The sequence below is a fragment of the Muntiacus reevesi genome, chromosome 2 (assembly GCF_963930625.1).
Source record: "Muntiacus reevesi chromosome 2, mMunRee1.1, whole genome shotgun sequence".
Classification (NCBI taxonomy): Eukaryota; Metazoa; Chordata; class Mammalia; order Artiodactyla; family Cervidae; genus Muntiacus; species Muntiacus reevesi.
Window position 1 is genome coordinate 74,866,580 of NC_089250.1, and position 15,738 is coordinate 74,882,317.

Genomic DNA, 15,738 nt, shown 5'->3' on the forward strand with positions numbered 1-15,738 from the left:
AGACGTGGTGGCATAGTAGCCATATACGTGCCACCCTTCCTTTAGAACTGTGCGTTTAGTAAATGGCTTGCTATAGTGATGGCTTTGACCCTGGTTTAGGAGGAATTTTTATTTCGTGTTGTGAATGAGTCAGAGTGGCCGTGAACTTGACATACTGGCTGTGCTTGTAACTAACAGTGTGGCCTCTAAGTGCTTGTCCACACTGAGATTCCAGACGTTTTCCAAACCTTCCTCCTTTGGTAGCTGGTGTGGACACCGCTGTTGGCAGCTTACAGCATCGGACTGCAGAACTGTGACGACACTGAGGTGGCCTCACTGTGTTTGGAAGGCATCCGGTGTGCGATCCGGATTGCCTGCATCTTTGGAATGCAGGTGGGTGTATGTTAGCACAGCTCCAGAGAGGCTGGTGGGCTGTGTACTTCAGGATTTGGCAAAATTTACAAATGATCAGATACTTCCAATTAGCTGAAAACCTCTCAGCAGACACCTTACTCATGCCCACTGAGAGAAAGATGACAGATTCGTGCTGGCAACAGCCTGATTGGGGGAAGAATTGGCAATTTGGATTAAAAACCATTTTTGAAGGTAGGTGGGTGTCCAAGCTACTTAATTGGACTTGACAAAACAGCCCTTCTATCCATCTGGCTAGGTGCCTGGTGCTGGAAATAAGTGTTTTTCCTTTTAAAACCAGCTTATTATTTTCATTTCCCTTATTTCCAGGTCTTCTCTGGGAGAAATAAGTAGTTCGGTAGAAAATGAATGTGTCTGTAAATCTTTTGTGTCTTGAAAAATTCAAGCAAATAAGCAAAATACAATTGTAAACTCTTATGAAATCAGGAAGTTATCAGTTTCATGTATCCTAAATAGCTAAGAATTTGTACCCATCTATTTCGAAAACCTGTCTTCTGTTCCCATGTATCTTACAGATAGACGTTTTCTTTTGTACCAAGATCCTAGACTTTGATATAGACAGTCTGGGTTTCACACCTCACCTCTGCTGCTTCTCTAGCCTAATGTTGGTCTAGCCACCTCCTCCCTGAGTCACCCTTTATTTCCTCACTTGCAAACTTGAGATAACAGACCAACCTGCAGGATTGTTGTAGAAATCAGCGTTTACCTGAGTCTTAGCATTCAGCAGATGGCTCTGCTGCTCCCTCAGAAGGGAGTCAGTGGCAGAGGAGAGGCCAGTCCTCAAACGTGCAGTGAGGTGTTCGGGTAGCGGGAGGGCAGAGGCGTGGAGTACCTGGTGTGGCCCGGGTGTGTTCATGTGCGCAGAACCTGTCCCTAGGCTTGCGGGAGGCAGCAGAGGAACCAGTGCCCAGCCCCTTCGATGCGAAACCCATCTCACCCAGGTCGGGATCTCAGCATCCCCTCTCTGCTTCCCTTGCAGCTAGAACGAGATGCCTATGTCCAGGCCCTTGCGCGCTTCTCCCTGCTGACGGCCAGCTCCAGTATCACGGAGATGAAGCAGAAGAACATTGACACCATAAAGACGCTCATCACCGTGGCTCACACTGACGGCAACTACCTCGGGAGCTCCTGGCACGAGGTGAGCGTCTCTGACAGCCCGGTGCTCGCCTTTTCTCGGTGAGGATGAGCCCCGGCTTTACTTCAGTTCAGAGTCCGTCTCTTTTGGGTCGTCTCTGTTCCTCGGCAGTCAAGTCTCACTTTAACTCTGGGTTTTGTCTTACTCTCTGTGTTCCTCATGTATCAGAACGTCAGCCTCCCTGGGGCTGCTGCAAGGGAAATGCCTCAGACCCGCCACCTCGCCAGGTGCCCCCGACACCATCGCCAGTGTCTGTGCAGAGCACACCTCTGTCGTAGCCACTTTCTTCCCACATCAGCGCCTCTTTCCCCAAGTCCTCATGCCCCTCCTGAGAGCTCTTACTGCAGGGAGTGGATTTAAAACAAAGCCCAGAGCCTGATTTCTCTCCCAAATGTAGCAAAAAGGACATGGTCAGCATCTAACGTGAGCCATGAAGAAGATTGCCAGCAGGTTCACTTTTTTTTTTTAACTAAGCCATGTTCTAAGAGTTTCATCTAAGGAAATAATTACCCATGTGTAGAGACAGATGTTTGAAAATTGAAAGGTCATGCATTGAAATTTTAGTTGTTCTAGGGAGAGATTAGATGAAAGACAGCCTAGATTGTCCCATCAATGAGAGACTGATCTTTAAAAATAAAAGTGTGGTGTACCACTCCTTCAGAGAAGGCAGTGGCACCCCACTCCAGTACTCTTGCCTGGAAAATCCCATGGACTGAGGAGCCTGGTGGGCTGCAGTCCATGGGGTCACTATGAGTCGGGCACGACTGAGTGACTTCACTTTCACTTTTCACTTTCCTGCATTGGAGAAGGCAATGGCAACCCACTCCAGTGTTCTTGCCTGGAGAATCCCAGGGACGGAGGAGCCTGGTGGGCTTCCGTCTGTGGGGTTTCACATAGTCAAACACGACTGAAGTGACTTAGCAGCAGCAGCAGCAGTACCACTCCTTAGGTTATATGGACATTTAAGATGAAGTTGCTCAGGGGTCTTCCCTGGCACCCAGTGGTTAGGACTTTGCCTTCCAATGCAGGGGGTGTAGGTTTGACCCCTGCTCAGGGAGCCAAGATCCCACGTGCCTCTTGGCCAAAAAAACAAAATACAAAGCAGAAGCAATATTGTAACGGTTCAGTAAAGACTTTAAAAACCTTCCACATCAGAAAAAAACCTTTAAAAGTAAAAAAGATAATGTTTCTGAAAGGAGAGACAGGCAGCATCACTTGCTCTCTGATGGACACACAGGACACCACTTAAGAAATGTTTTTTCCTAAAACTCCAGCCTGAGTCAGTTCAAGCCTCCACTGCTTGTTTAAAGGAAAAGTAGGGGATGGAGGAGCGTGGTAAATGGTGTCATGAGAACACAGCCTGCAAACCCTGGGATACAACAGACTCAGCAAATGACCAGGTTCTTCAACAAATAAATTGGAAGAAAAATAGTAGAAGGGTGAGGGATGGAAGGGAACATATAGAGAGAGGTCTCTTTCTGTAAAGAAACTTCAGAGAAAAACCGATAAAGATGCTATTGAAGACTGTCTTTAATGCTTTGATCACAGTGTGTTAAATTTAAAAATCACTATATAAACGTGGTGTGGCATCATCCTTCATGCCAGGCATACACAGAAAATGAGACTTGAAAAGGTAAACATGTTAGCATCCTCTCTGTGATAGAATTATGGAGACGATTTCTCTTCTCTTTTTCCTTCAGTTATACTTTCTAATTTCTCTACCGCCTGAAGGTATTGCTTTTTGTTTCAGAGGGATAACTGTGTGAGAGTAGAGCGGAGGCTCGGGTGTGGAAAGTGGTGGGGCTGTGATGGCCTGGAAAGGAAATTGCTGCCAGCCTCCTGCTGCCACAGGCATCACACAGTTCAGGGGAGGGCCCGGGGCCAGACAGCTGGTCTGGGTGTCCGCCTCTTCTGCCTGTAGGACGTGGCAAGTTTCTTAGTCTTTGAGCCTGATCTTCCTCCTCTGTGCAACCTCCAGAGGGTTGTTGTGAGGAGGAAAGGAATTAGCATGTGGAAAATGGATTAGAACTGAATTTGGCAAGAAGAGAAGGAAGTGGCAGCCCAGTCCAGTATTCTTGACCGGAGAAGCCCATGGACAGAGGAGCCTGGTGGGCTACAGTCCACCAGGGTCGCAGAGAGTCGGTCATGACTGAAGTGACTTGGCACGTACAGGAGCTTAGTAGCTCTTAGCTGTTACCACCATCATCATCGTGGCATACACCTCGGTCGTTTTTCACCCCTGCGTTCTTTTCTTTTTCACCACTCTGAAGTACTCCATATTAGAAAACATGGGAGCAGTAGGTTGTTATTGTTTTGAGTTGTGTGCTTTATTAGTAAATTATTTCCTGTTTCCTGAGGAATCAGTGTACTAGTGAATCAGCAGATAGCTGCGCTCTCCCCTAGAACTTTCTTTTTTCTCTTACCCGAGAGATACAGTAACGTGGAGCCCCTGCCAGTTGCCGAATGCACAGTGGCATTTGGAGATGTTAAAAATGAATCAGCCAAAAAATCCATCACCGATTTGATGGTCAGACACTGAGAAATCATGTTGGAGTCAGTAAATCCTTGGCCACAGGTGTTACAGACATACAAATCCCAGCTTCTGGAAAAGGGAGGTCATTAGCAGTTTGCTAGTAATAATTTAATAGTATGCCATGTGGACTCTCTGTGGTTGATTCAAGTGCCTGTCTTAGTCAAGGGGAAGGCAGTTTCTAAGTGAAAATCCTCAGCGGTGCTCCGTGGTATAGTGGAGTCCCACACTCTGGGACTGGGTTATAAGGTCCCATGGAAAGCGAAACTCAGCCGTAGTCAGAAGTCCCCATGGAAATTCCTTAAGAAGGGCTTACCTGGAGATGTATGTGCCGTCCCTCCTTAAGCTGCCGTCCCTCCTTAACTGCAGTTTTTGCTGCAGTAGAAGTTGAAACAAGTCTCTATTCAGATAAGCCCCAGGTGAGAGAGGGCCGTGTGCGGGTATGGGTTCTCCAGCACCTGAGCCACCCCATGGGGCCGGGAGATCGTCTTTTCTCCTACCACACACCCATGCCAGGGCATGCCCTCGTTTATTCTGTTAACCAGAAAATAATCGCCAAGTGCTGGGATTCAGCAGTGAACAAGATAGAGTTAATGCCCTGTTGGCACATAAGACAGAGAACAAATACATGACATAATGCCAAAAAGTAAGTACTTAAGAGAAAAAAAGAAACCAAAACTGCATGCCCAGGGGATGGTGATGGGGAGGGTGTGTGATCTCAGGTGGTGAGGGAGGTCTCTGGGGACACAGGTCTGAGCTGGGGTCTCAGGGGTGAGCCATGGGAAGAAGCGAAAGTAACACCTTCAGGCATGAGGAACAGCCGATCCTGTCGTGGGCTGTCGCTCTGAGGGGAGGAGTGGAGGGGTGGCTGAGGGGGGAAGGCGAACGGCAGGGTGACGAATCCCCCACTCTGATCAGATGCTTTGTCTTTATGGAGTGCTTATTTAAATGCATTAACAGACATCCACCTCGCCTGACTCTGTTGTACCAATTTTTCTTTTGCTCATTTTCTCTTTCCCTTTTTATTAGTTTAAAAAACAAAGTAGTGAGGTCTGTCTGCCAGACCCACACTCGGGGGTTGCCTAGCCAGAAGTAGGGAAGTCAGCCTGAGTCTCTCAGATGTCATCCTCTCCTGAAAGGACCCCCTCTCGTGTTTCAGAGAACTCTGTGATGACTGAGCCACGAGGGCACTGCCCTTTGCGGCCAGTGAGGTGGGAACCATCTCTTCACGCCCTCTTTCCTCAGATCTTGAAGTGCATCAGCCAGCTGGAGCTGGCTCAGCTGATAGGCACCGGTGTGAAGACCCGCTACCTGTCCGGCTCCGGGCGTGAGAGAGAAGGGAGCCTGAAGGGCCACACGCTGGCGGGAGAAGAGTTCATGGGCCTTGGCCTCGGTAAGGCACCAGGCTCCCCAGCCGGCCGCCACGGCTTCACCAGTTAACAGCACGAAGCCCTTGTCCATCAGGGCCGTAGATCACCTGTTCTTACGTGCCAGCTGACAGGGTGTCTGTTAGCGGGGTGGAAGTGCTGCCTCAGCTGTCTCAGCTGTGATTAAACTGTCGAGTAAATGCTAATTTTATCCACATCAGCAGGGTGCTTTACTTTTCTTTCTGTGCATATAAGTATGTTGGGGGGTGGGAAGCCATCTGGTGTTCCAGGAGTGGGAGAGCATATCTTCAGATTTCAAGTAGATTCAACCTCTCTTCCCTCTTCATTTGGGAGGCTTATATTAATAGGTATTCTTGTGAAAGTAGGATTATTTCTGGTGATGCATTGAACTGAGAGACTCTTTGTCAGTGATATAACAATAACAGTAAAAAGGGCAGACGTGCCAGGCCACCTTCTGAGCTCTCAGTTTGTATATTTTAATTCATTTAATCTTTATAACAACTCAGTGAGATTGAGGCTATTATCCCCATTTTGTAAACGAGAAGACTGAGGCACGAGGGGTGAAGTGTTATGAACAAGGTGCCGTTTGGAGGAAGTAGCAGAGGTGGGTTTCAAACCCAGGCCATCTGATGCAGAGGGCAGACTCCTGGGTCCCACGTGACACTGGTTGGAGTAGTTCAGTTAGAAGTACAGACTCCGAACGCGGGGGAAGGGTAACAGCACCTGCTTCTCAGGGTGTACGTCAGCATGACTGAAGTGAAATCCTGGAGAACGCCTCAGATCTTCAGCAATTTTAAACCATTACATGTTCTAGGAGCTCTGAGTTAGTATCAATCTTGAATCTGTTTTCCTAAACATAGACTTTTAATGCTATAGAAAACACAGAAGACTGTTAGGACAGGGAGATGGATGGTGAAGGAGGAGAGAGAGCTTGTATAAGAACTCATTCTAAACGCAGAAATGCCAAAACCTGAGTTAGTTTTATTCCGCCATCATTGGAGGGTTGTTGTTTTTTTCACTTGCAAACCAATCTCACAGTCTTTGCCTGTGCACGCTGATGTCACAGGAGATTTGGTCCTCTTCACTTGACTGGTTCAGAAGCACTGTCGCTTTTGTGTGCTGTGTTTCAGGTAATTTGGTGAGCGGCGGAGTGGACAAGAGACAGATGGCCAGCTTCCAGGAATCGGTCGGCGAGACCAGCTCTCAGAGCGTGGTGGTGGCTGTAGACAGGTAATGAGTTTGTTCTCCAGCGAAGCTGGACCACCCAGTGCCTTGGGCGCCTTCCGTATGGTTGCTGGGTGTGAAGGACCCCTCATTTGTTTGACTGTTGTGTTGGGACCCCAGACCACTCAAACTCAGAAAGAGTGAAAGCAGCACACGTGGCCCACAGCTGCTGTTAACCTTCACACTCAATTGGAGTTTGATCTTGAGCTGTCATAACCTTTTTAAAAACTATATTTTGGGGAATTCCTTGGCAATCCAGTGGTTAGGACCCTACGCCCTCCCTGCCTAGGGTCTGGGTTCAGTCCCCACTTGGGGAACTAAAATCCCACAAGCCATGCAGCACTGCCAAAAAATAAATTATAACTTTAACTTTGTGACCAAGTTATGTCAAAAACAAGACTTTTTGTTTGTGCTAATGTTTTATATTTCCTTAGTTTGGAAGTTACTTTTAAAAAAATTTCCAAAAGAGTGTTGGCTTTAAAGCCTACATAAGTGAGAGTTGGCCAAGTTGGCGTTTCCATTTCTTTTTCCTCACAACCTTTCAGTTGTTTCTGTTTACTTAAAACTTGACCTAAGCATCCTGGAGAAATACAGATATTCTCATTTAAAGATATTCATTATGTTGTTGTTTACTTGCTAAGTCATGTCCGGCTCTCTTGCAACCACCTGGCCTATAGCCCACCAGGCTCCCCATCCATGGGATTTCCCAAGCAAGAACACTAGAGTGGGTTGCCGTTTCCACACTAGGGCTTAAAATAGAAATTTTCTTAAAAGTTAACAAACTCCTGAAAATTGCCATTGAATGATCATATACATTAAATATAAATAATTTCAGATAATAGCAGTATAGAATTTATGACATCATTTATATTGCTGTCAGAACAATTTTCTTATTATTTTAAACTCTTTGTTAGCATGTTTTGATCAAATTGCTCCTGTTGCTTTTCTCCTTCTCTCCAATAGAAATACTGTCTGTGACGCACTTTTGTTGAGTTTTCCCCACTTTTTCCTCTTAGGTTTGGGTTAATAGAACAAAATGTTTGTTCCACTATTAACTGCACATTTCTCCCCCGTTTCTCTGCCTTAGCCAGATAGTGGACAATAGAAACTTGTCTAACACCTGTGTGCTGTTATATTTCTTAAATTGAGACATAATTCATACATCCTAAGACTTACTCTTCTAAAACGTACATACAGTCAGTGGTTTTTAGTATATGCAGAGTTGTGCAGCCATCTAATTTCAGAGCTTTTTCATCACCCCATAAAGAAGCCCGACATTTTTTAGAAGTCACTCCCCAGTTCCTGTAACCACTAGTACACTTCCTGCCTGTGTAGATCTGCTGAATCTGGACATTGTTTGAATTGTTTTATTTTCCCCTTTCAAGTATATCTTTTCCCCCCATGATTTTGGGGCTCTTTTGTTCGTTGCTAAGTCCTGTCCAACTCTTCAAGACCCCATGGACTGTAGCATCTTCTGTCCATAGCATTCTCCTGACAAGAATACTGGAGTGGGTTGCCACTTCCTTCTCCGGGAGATCTTTCCAGACCAGGGATCAAACCAAGTCTCTTGCACTGCAGGAGGATTCTTTACCACTGAGCCACCAGAGAGCACCTCTGTTGTTAAACACATATATATTTACAATTATTAGATTTTCTTCACATACTAAATCATTTATTATTGTAAAATATTCTTTGTTTCTAGTAATGATTCCAGTTTTAAGTCTGTATTGTCTGGTATCAGTATGGCTACTCTTGTTTTCTTTTTGTTCACTGTTTGCATGTGGTACTTTTTTCATACTTTTATGTTCAGCCTATTCGGATCTGAATCTAAAGAGAGATTGGCAGGATGGATTAAAATAAACATGGTCTAACTATATGCTGTCTAAAGATTCAGCCATTTTTCTTGAATAAACTTTGTCCCAAGCCTTTGGTAATTTCCAGAGTTCAGATCTGAAAAATTTGTTAAATTTTTGTCAGTTTTTTTGGTTGCTCTTATGGAGGAACAGTTCTTTAAAGGTCCTCAGTCTGCATTCCCACTGCTGTGGAATGCCGCATTCCCACTGCTGTGGAATGCCATATTCCACACTATCATATTTTGACTTTCCCCCAGCTTTTTGATGTTGCTTTTCTCTTCCTACCAGTATAAGCATTTCTGCCGTCAATGCACCTCGTTGACCAGTTCTGTACCTCTGATGCCTCATAATTTATTTTAGTGGAAGTGCCAAACCTGTAATGTCCTTTTTGCCTTTTCTGAGTGATTGAAATTGAACCTTCATCTTCCAAATCTAATTTTTATTTTATTATATCTGGAATTTTCTTCCTAGAATTTTTACTGGCTCTACCAGGCTGGATGGAAATGCAATAGGTAAGTATTTGACTCACCTGTGACAACTGCAGAGCCTCCTATTATAACTGTCTGACCATTACTAACGCGGCCTCGCGTGTGTTGTTGGGTCTGGCCTGTAGTTGACTTTGTCCGCTGGCTGTGTGCCGTGTCCATGGACGAGCTGGCTTCCCCCCACCATCCCCGCATGTTCAGCTTGCAGAAGATCGTGGAGATCTCTTACTACAACATGAATCGGATCCGACTGCAGTGGTCCCGAATATGGCATGTGATCGGAGATCACTTCAATAAGGTAACTCTTCAGATTCAACAACCTCTCTGTTGATGTCCAAAGAAAAGGCAGGCGACTAAATTCAAAACACAAGCGATTGAGTGTTTAGGTGCCAAAATTCACTTTCCCTGTGAAGTCAAGAATAGCTGATAGCATACTTACATATTGATAGAACTTATGGAGAATGAGTTAAAAATCCATTTGTGTATAAAATACTTTAATATCCCATATTCAGGATGTAGGCTCACACGATAAAAATCATTACAATCAGTGGACAAACATATTGGTGCTTGAAAGCATTGTGAAATCCTGAACCACCTTCTGAATGACCAAAGATTAAGTTACGTTCTTTAAGTTGCATTATAAATGTCACTGCTTCTTGTATTCTGGCTTCCATCACCACCCCTCATCTGAAATCTTTTTGAGGAAACTAACATTTATTTAAATCAGAAACAAGCCAGAGACTTCTGTGTTCTAAACTGAAAACTACAGAGAGAATGCCAGATTGCTTTCCACGAGAGGTTTCATTGTATACATACAGGCACATGCACGTGTGTACTGAACAAATGAAATCAAAATATATTTTACATACATAAATGTATGTATCTGTAATGTCATTTGCTTTTTAAGGGAAAACCAACAGCTTAATAATACTGTTTCCTACCAAAACGCATTTCATGATTTCAAAACAATTTTCTCAGGCCTGGAGATAAAGAATTGTAACACAGATGCTTAGAAATACTGTTAATAAAGGACAGCTTATCCAAAAGAGAACTGTTCTCTCTACATTGAATAGAAGGAAATCATAAGAAGTAATCTGCCGTTGGGATTTAGAACAAACAGTTGAGCAATGGTGAATCATTTGTAGCATTTGCTGATTTCAGTAAATACCGCGCAGCGGTCAATGGACAGCTCTCAGTGTGACGTCTCTGAATGCAGACTGGGAATGGTGCTGGCTGTCCCGGGCAGCCGTGAATAGTGCTGGCTGTCCCAGGCAGCCGTGGGATCCCACTTCTGGGAGGAGGCACTGTCACATGCAGCCTTGTTTCTAACTTGGCCCATCAGCTAATTAGAGTTCTTTGTTACTGTGCTTCCTTATCAGCTCTAAATGAGGTACTTCTGAGAGCACCATCTGTTTACCAAACTAGCTGAGTGCCTTGTACCAAGTAGTAGACAGATGAGGTCCCTGCCCTCATGGAGCTCACTTGCATTCTGTGATAAAATTGTTTAGCCACGAAGTCATATCCAGTTCTTTTGTGACCCCATGGACTATAGCCTGCCAGGCTCCTCTATCCTGGGATTTCTCAGGCAAGAATACTGCAGTGGTTTGCCATTTCCCTCTCCAGGGGATCTTCCCGACCCAGGGATTGAACTTGCATTTCCTGCATCGGCAGATGAATTCTTTACCACTGAGCCACCTGGGAAGGCCTCATGATAAAGTAGTTGATGGTAAAGACTCAGGCATTGCAGTGTGTCCAGCCTCTCTGGAAGGGACCTTTCTGAACCCTCAGTGAGGAGGGAGCCACCAGAGCCTGTAGATGACCCAGAGTAAATGTTGAGTGAAGTAACATTGTCACCTAAAGTAATCAAACCACTCAGCGCCCATCTTTCCCACCATTCTGGGTAAATAATTCCTGATGGACATCATTGATAGGAACTTGTTTGAGAGAGAAAATGTGAATCATTAGCATGAGTGCACCTTGTATTCTTGTCCAAGCCTGTGAGACGCTTGAGACCTAGGCTGGCAGGTGGTGGTTAGACATTTCCTGGTTGTCAGCCTCATTGCATGTGCCCGTTCCAGCTCATCAGTGCTGTGAAGTGCAAGCTTGTGGCATGCTCAGTTACTCAGTCCGGGGCTCTTCACTCTTTCCACCACCACAGGATGTTCCGTTCCCCATGGGAGCCGGAGCACATGAGAAGCCTGTGGGTTTGAACAGACGGGTGGTGGAGTAGAGCTCTCGGGATTCCCGCAGTCGCTGGGACAGTCACATGTCTCCCTTGCAGACTGGGGCACCAGTGTGGCCAGGGGTGCGCACAGCTGCAGAGTGTATTCCTGAAGCTACCAGGGATTTTTAGCTAGGGAATAATAATGTTGTTACTAGTCTCTAATTACATCAACATTACATGAACATTTTAAAATATTACGTGAACATTACATGAACATTTTAAAACATTACATGAATGCTGTAAAATATTACAGTTAACAGCACCTTTGACCATCAGCAATCCTCAGCCAGACCCTCACCAAAGCTAATTATTTTTTTAATCCATTCGATATACAGGCTAACCTCAGAGATGCTGCAGGTTCAATTCCAGACCAAGGCAGTAAGGTGGATACCACAGTGAAGTCAGTCATGTGAACTTCTTGGTTGGTGGCTCAGATGGTAAAAAATCTTCCTGCAGTGAAGGAGACCTGGGTTTAGTCCCTGGGTTGAGAAGATCCCCTGGAGAAAGGAATGGCTACCCACTCCAGTATTCTCACCTGGAGAATTCTATGGACAGGAACCTGGCGAGCTACAGTCCATGAGCTTGCAAAGAGTGAGAAATGACTGAGCAAATAACACTTTGAAACAAGTTATGCTTACTCTATACTGTAGTCTATTAACTATATAATAATAAAAAAAATGTACATAGCTTAATTTTAAAATAGTTTATTGCTAAAAAATGTAAACCATCACCTGAGCCTTCAGCAAGTTGTAATCTTTTTGCAAATAGTAACATCAAAGATCACTGATCACAGATCATCGTAGCAAATGTAATAATGATGAAAAGATCTGAAATAGTGTATGAATTATCAAAATGTGACACAGAAACACAAAGTGAGCATATTTTAAAAGCATGTTTAATGTATTTTGTTGTGAAACTTTAAATTGTACAGGTAATAGCCAAGAAAGACCTTTTTCTTCCTCCTGAGGTCTGTATTCCCAGAGCATTTATTTTGGAGGTGGGCTGCCATGTTTGAGGTTCAGAACCCCACATCCACAGTTGTTCCACTGAGCCTGTTTCACCTCTCCTCCTGTTCCTGCTTAGGTTGGCTGTAACCCCAATGAGGATGTGGCTATCTTTGCTGTTGACTCATTAAGGCAACTCTCCATGAAGTTCCTTGAGAAGGGAGAATTAGCCAACTTTCGTTTCCAGAAAGATTTTCTGAGGCCTTTTGAGCATATTATGAAGAAAAACAGGTATGTGCATTATTCTGGAAGACCCTTAGACCCCTGCTGGGGTCTAAAAAGGTCTCCTAACAAACTGTCTGAGTATCTTGTACCAGGTAGTAGACAGGTGAAGTCTCTGTCCTTGTGGAGCTCACTTGCATTTTGTGCTGAAATAACCACACAGTTGGTCTTTTTTCCTCTCTCGTTGATGGAAGCAGATAAAATGAGCTTCACACCTATTGTCTCTAAGTAAATCCCACTGAGAACTCTTCCTCACTTTCTACAGAGGGCAGATCACACCACTGCAGCTAGTAGAAATATGTCATGCATCCTTACCTGGGCTGGTGCCAGGGAAATTCAGAGAAAGGGCCACTGCCAAAGTATCCTTGAACAGGGTGAGAAATTGTCTGACCCAGCATTTATGCCCCAGGGAGGTGATAAAAGAGGTCAGGACAGCTGTCCCTCTGAAGTAATCACTCTGTTCATTCACTCACTCGGCCTGTATTTTTTGAGGCCTGCCATCCACTACATACTATTCTTGCTGCCAGCCATACAACAATACAGAAAACAGGCAAAAGTTCCTGCTTTGTTTGCCCCTGATTTGGTGATCATTGCAGCTAAGGGATGGGTCTATGTGTGTTTATTACCCCATCTTCTCTTTTATGTAAATGAAATTTTCCGTAATAAAAAATGTTTAATTCCTGTTTATATTCTAATGAGATAGATAAAATAAGCACAAAATGTTTAGTCAGTGGTGACAACCACTCTGAAAAACAGTGTCAAGGTAAGGGAAGCACTCCTATATGGGAGCAGTCAGCTGAGGTGTGTTTAAAGACATACATTCTTATCTATTGTTAGTATCTAGGGAACACCATGTTGAACCTTGCAGCTGCTTCAGGAAATGGACCATTTCTTCTGTCTTCAGGTTTTGTTTTGTAATAATTTTAAATATTCGTCTTAAGTTATGTATGTATATTCCCATCCAAGTATATATATTTACCATATACAAATATCTCTGCCCAAAAATCTGAGAGGATATGCACTTTTAGGAATGGTTATCTCTGGATGGAAGAATTATGAGTATGTTACTCTAAATGTTTAGGGCCAAAGAAATTGACCACAAGGCTGTGGACTGTTTGCTTAACGAGTCAGAGGCAGACAGTCTCAGCATTGGTCACATAGCCCACATTGCGGCCAAGGAACCAGGTTCTTTCTGTCCCTTGTTTGACCTCAAACAGGGTGTTTTTCTTACTTGAGCTTATTGTTCCATGATTTCTGGATAGAGACTTCAGCTCCAGACATCATGCCGTGTTCACATTACTCCATGCCGTAGGAGTAATTTAAAGGGACAGAGCCCACCATCAGAATGGGAACAAGAAGAAAAAGGGCAGCACCTCACAAGTGTATTCCTTTTAAGACAAAAGCAGGACCTTCCCAGAAACCCCTCCCCTCCCATGCGCATAGATTTTTCTCTTACCTCTAATTGGTCAGAACAGATCACATGGCTCCCCTAGCTGCAAGGGAGGCTGGGAAATTGAGGATCTGGCACATGAAACAAGATTGTCACCTTGCTTACACTATTTATGCTGGTTGCCTGAGATCAAACATGTGGCTGCCCAGGTGAAATCAGATTTCTGTTACTAAGGAGATGGGAGGATGACCGCTGACTAGGCAACTAACTGCCCCGTTGACTATCCTATTATTATTTTCTTTTTGTCTCTAATTTTTTTCTTTTTAATGAATCTGGACTACTATATGCTTTAAAAAAAATTTTTTTTAAGTACTGCTTTTAAGGATTGCGCCGTATTCATTTATCTTCCCACTGTCCAAAGCACAGATGACATGGCTGCCTGTTCTTTCCTCAGGTCTCCAACCATCCGGGACATGGTGATCCGCTGCATCACCCAGATGGTGAACTCCCAGGCGGCCAACATCCGCTCAGGTTGGAAGAACATCTTCGCCGTCTTCCACCAGGCGGCCTCGGATCACGACGGGAACATCGTGGAGCTGGCCTTCCAGACCACGGGCCACATCGTCAGTGAGTGTCTCCGTTCCCTCCTGACTGACGCCCCACATGCAAGTCTAGGAGGGTGACCACTTATTTCCCGTCTAGTTTACTCCCCAAAGGGGCTTCCTTGTTCCAGCTACACTGTGATGTACTCATGTGTCACGTGGTATGCTGGGCTCTTAACATGTGCTTCACCTACTCACTAAAATTTATATGTAACCCCAGAACCAAAATTGCTGGCCTTTTGGTGGTCACCTGCTGACATGAACACACACAGAGCAGCAAAATGCTCGTCGCCCAGGGTGCCTGTTCCCAGCTGAGACTCAACAAGGCCTTCACATTTCAGCTTTTTTTACTGTAAATAAACAAGCGGGGACTTCCCTGGCGGTCCAGTGGTTAAGATTCTGCACTTCCAGCGTAGGGCCCGTGGGTTTGGACCCTGGTCAGGAAACTAAGATCCTGCGTGCTGAGTGGCCCAGCCAAATAAAAAACAAGTATCCTTTCTGTGGTTAAAAAAAAAACTCCCGTGTTTTTGGCATCCTTGTCTTAGTTTGTGACGCCACCTTTTAGATGAGTCCCCGGCACAGTGCTGATGTGCTGGCCAGTGTCCGCAGGGCAGGACGTCTGTGTGGTACTTTACGGAGAAAACACATGTCTTAGCTTCGCTCAGGCACGAGCTGCCTTGCTTGTGGGCTGCAAGTTCACTGTCGGTGAGCCAACGACATAGTCTTAAGTGAGTTGTCTTTAGACAGAAATACACACAAAGCAAGTTTGTGTGTTGATAGGTTGATGAAAGGATTGTGAGCATAGCTCACAGGAACCTAACTCCATTCCCCCAAGGAGCGATGGTTCAGTGTTTGCTAAAGCATTGCTCACAGCACCTTTGTAGAACACAAGTACCAAGAGTTACAAGGACTGACTACATAGTCATCTCTTCATATCTGTCAGAAACTGGTTCCAGGACCCTCCTCAGGTACCAAGTCCATGGATGCTCAAATCCCTAAGATGAAATAGCATAAAACCATTGCACATCCTCCTGTTTCCTTTAATCATATGTAGGTTACTCATAATACATGATACAACATAAGGCTGTGTACCTAGTTGCCGGCATGCAGCAAATTCAAGTTTTGCGTTTTGGAACTTTCAGAGATTTTTTCCCCAGGATGGTTTTGGTCTGGGGTTGCTTGAACCCACTGATGTGGATACCAGTATTTCCCCCTGTTTTATTGGAGAGGAAACAGACACAGGAAAGTGAGATAGGAGAGCTTGTCTGAG

The 15,738-nt window shown here is 44.8% G+C and overlaps 1 protein-coding gene across 3 annotated transcripts in view; it reads left to right on the forward strand.

Moving 5' to 3' along the window:
- Positions 1-15,738, forward strand: part of ARFGEF2 (ADP ribosylation factor guanine nucleotide exchange factor 2) — a 79,686-nt gene that overhangs the window by 45,496 nt on the left and 18,452 nt on the right. For all 3 annotated transcript variants that reach the window (XM_065922137.1, XM_065922138.1, XM_065922139.1), the window contains exons 20-27: positions 244-372; positions 1,391-1,549; positions 5,322-5,469; positions 6,595-6,694; positions 9,013-9,053; positions 9,155-9,324; positions 12,334-12,485; positions 14,321-14,493. In XM_065922137.1, the coding sequence (XP_065778209.1) occupies positions 244-372; positions 1,391-1,549; positions 5,322-5,469; positions 6,595-6,694; positions 9,013-9,053; positions 9,155-9,324; positions 12,334-12,485; positions 14,321-14,493 (1,072 nt within the window). The remainder of the gene's footprint in view (positions 1-243; positions 373-1,390; positions 1,550-5,321; positions 5,470-6,594; positions 6,695-9,012; positions 9,054-9,154; positions 9,325-12,333; positions 12,486-14,320; positions 14,494-15,738) is intronic.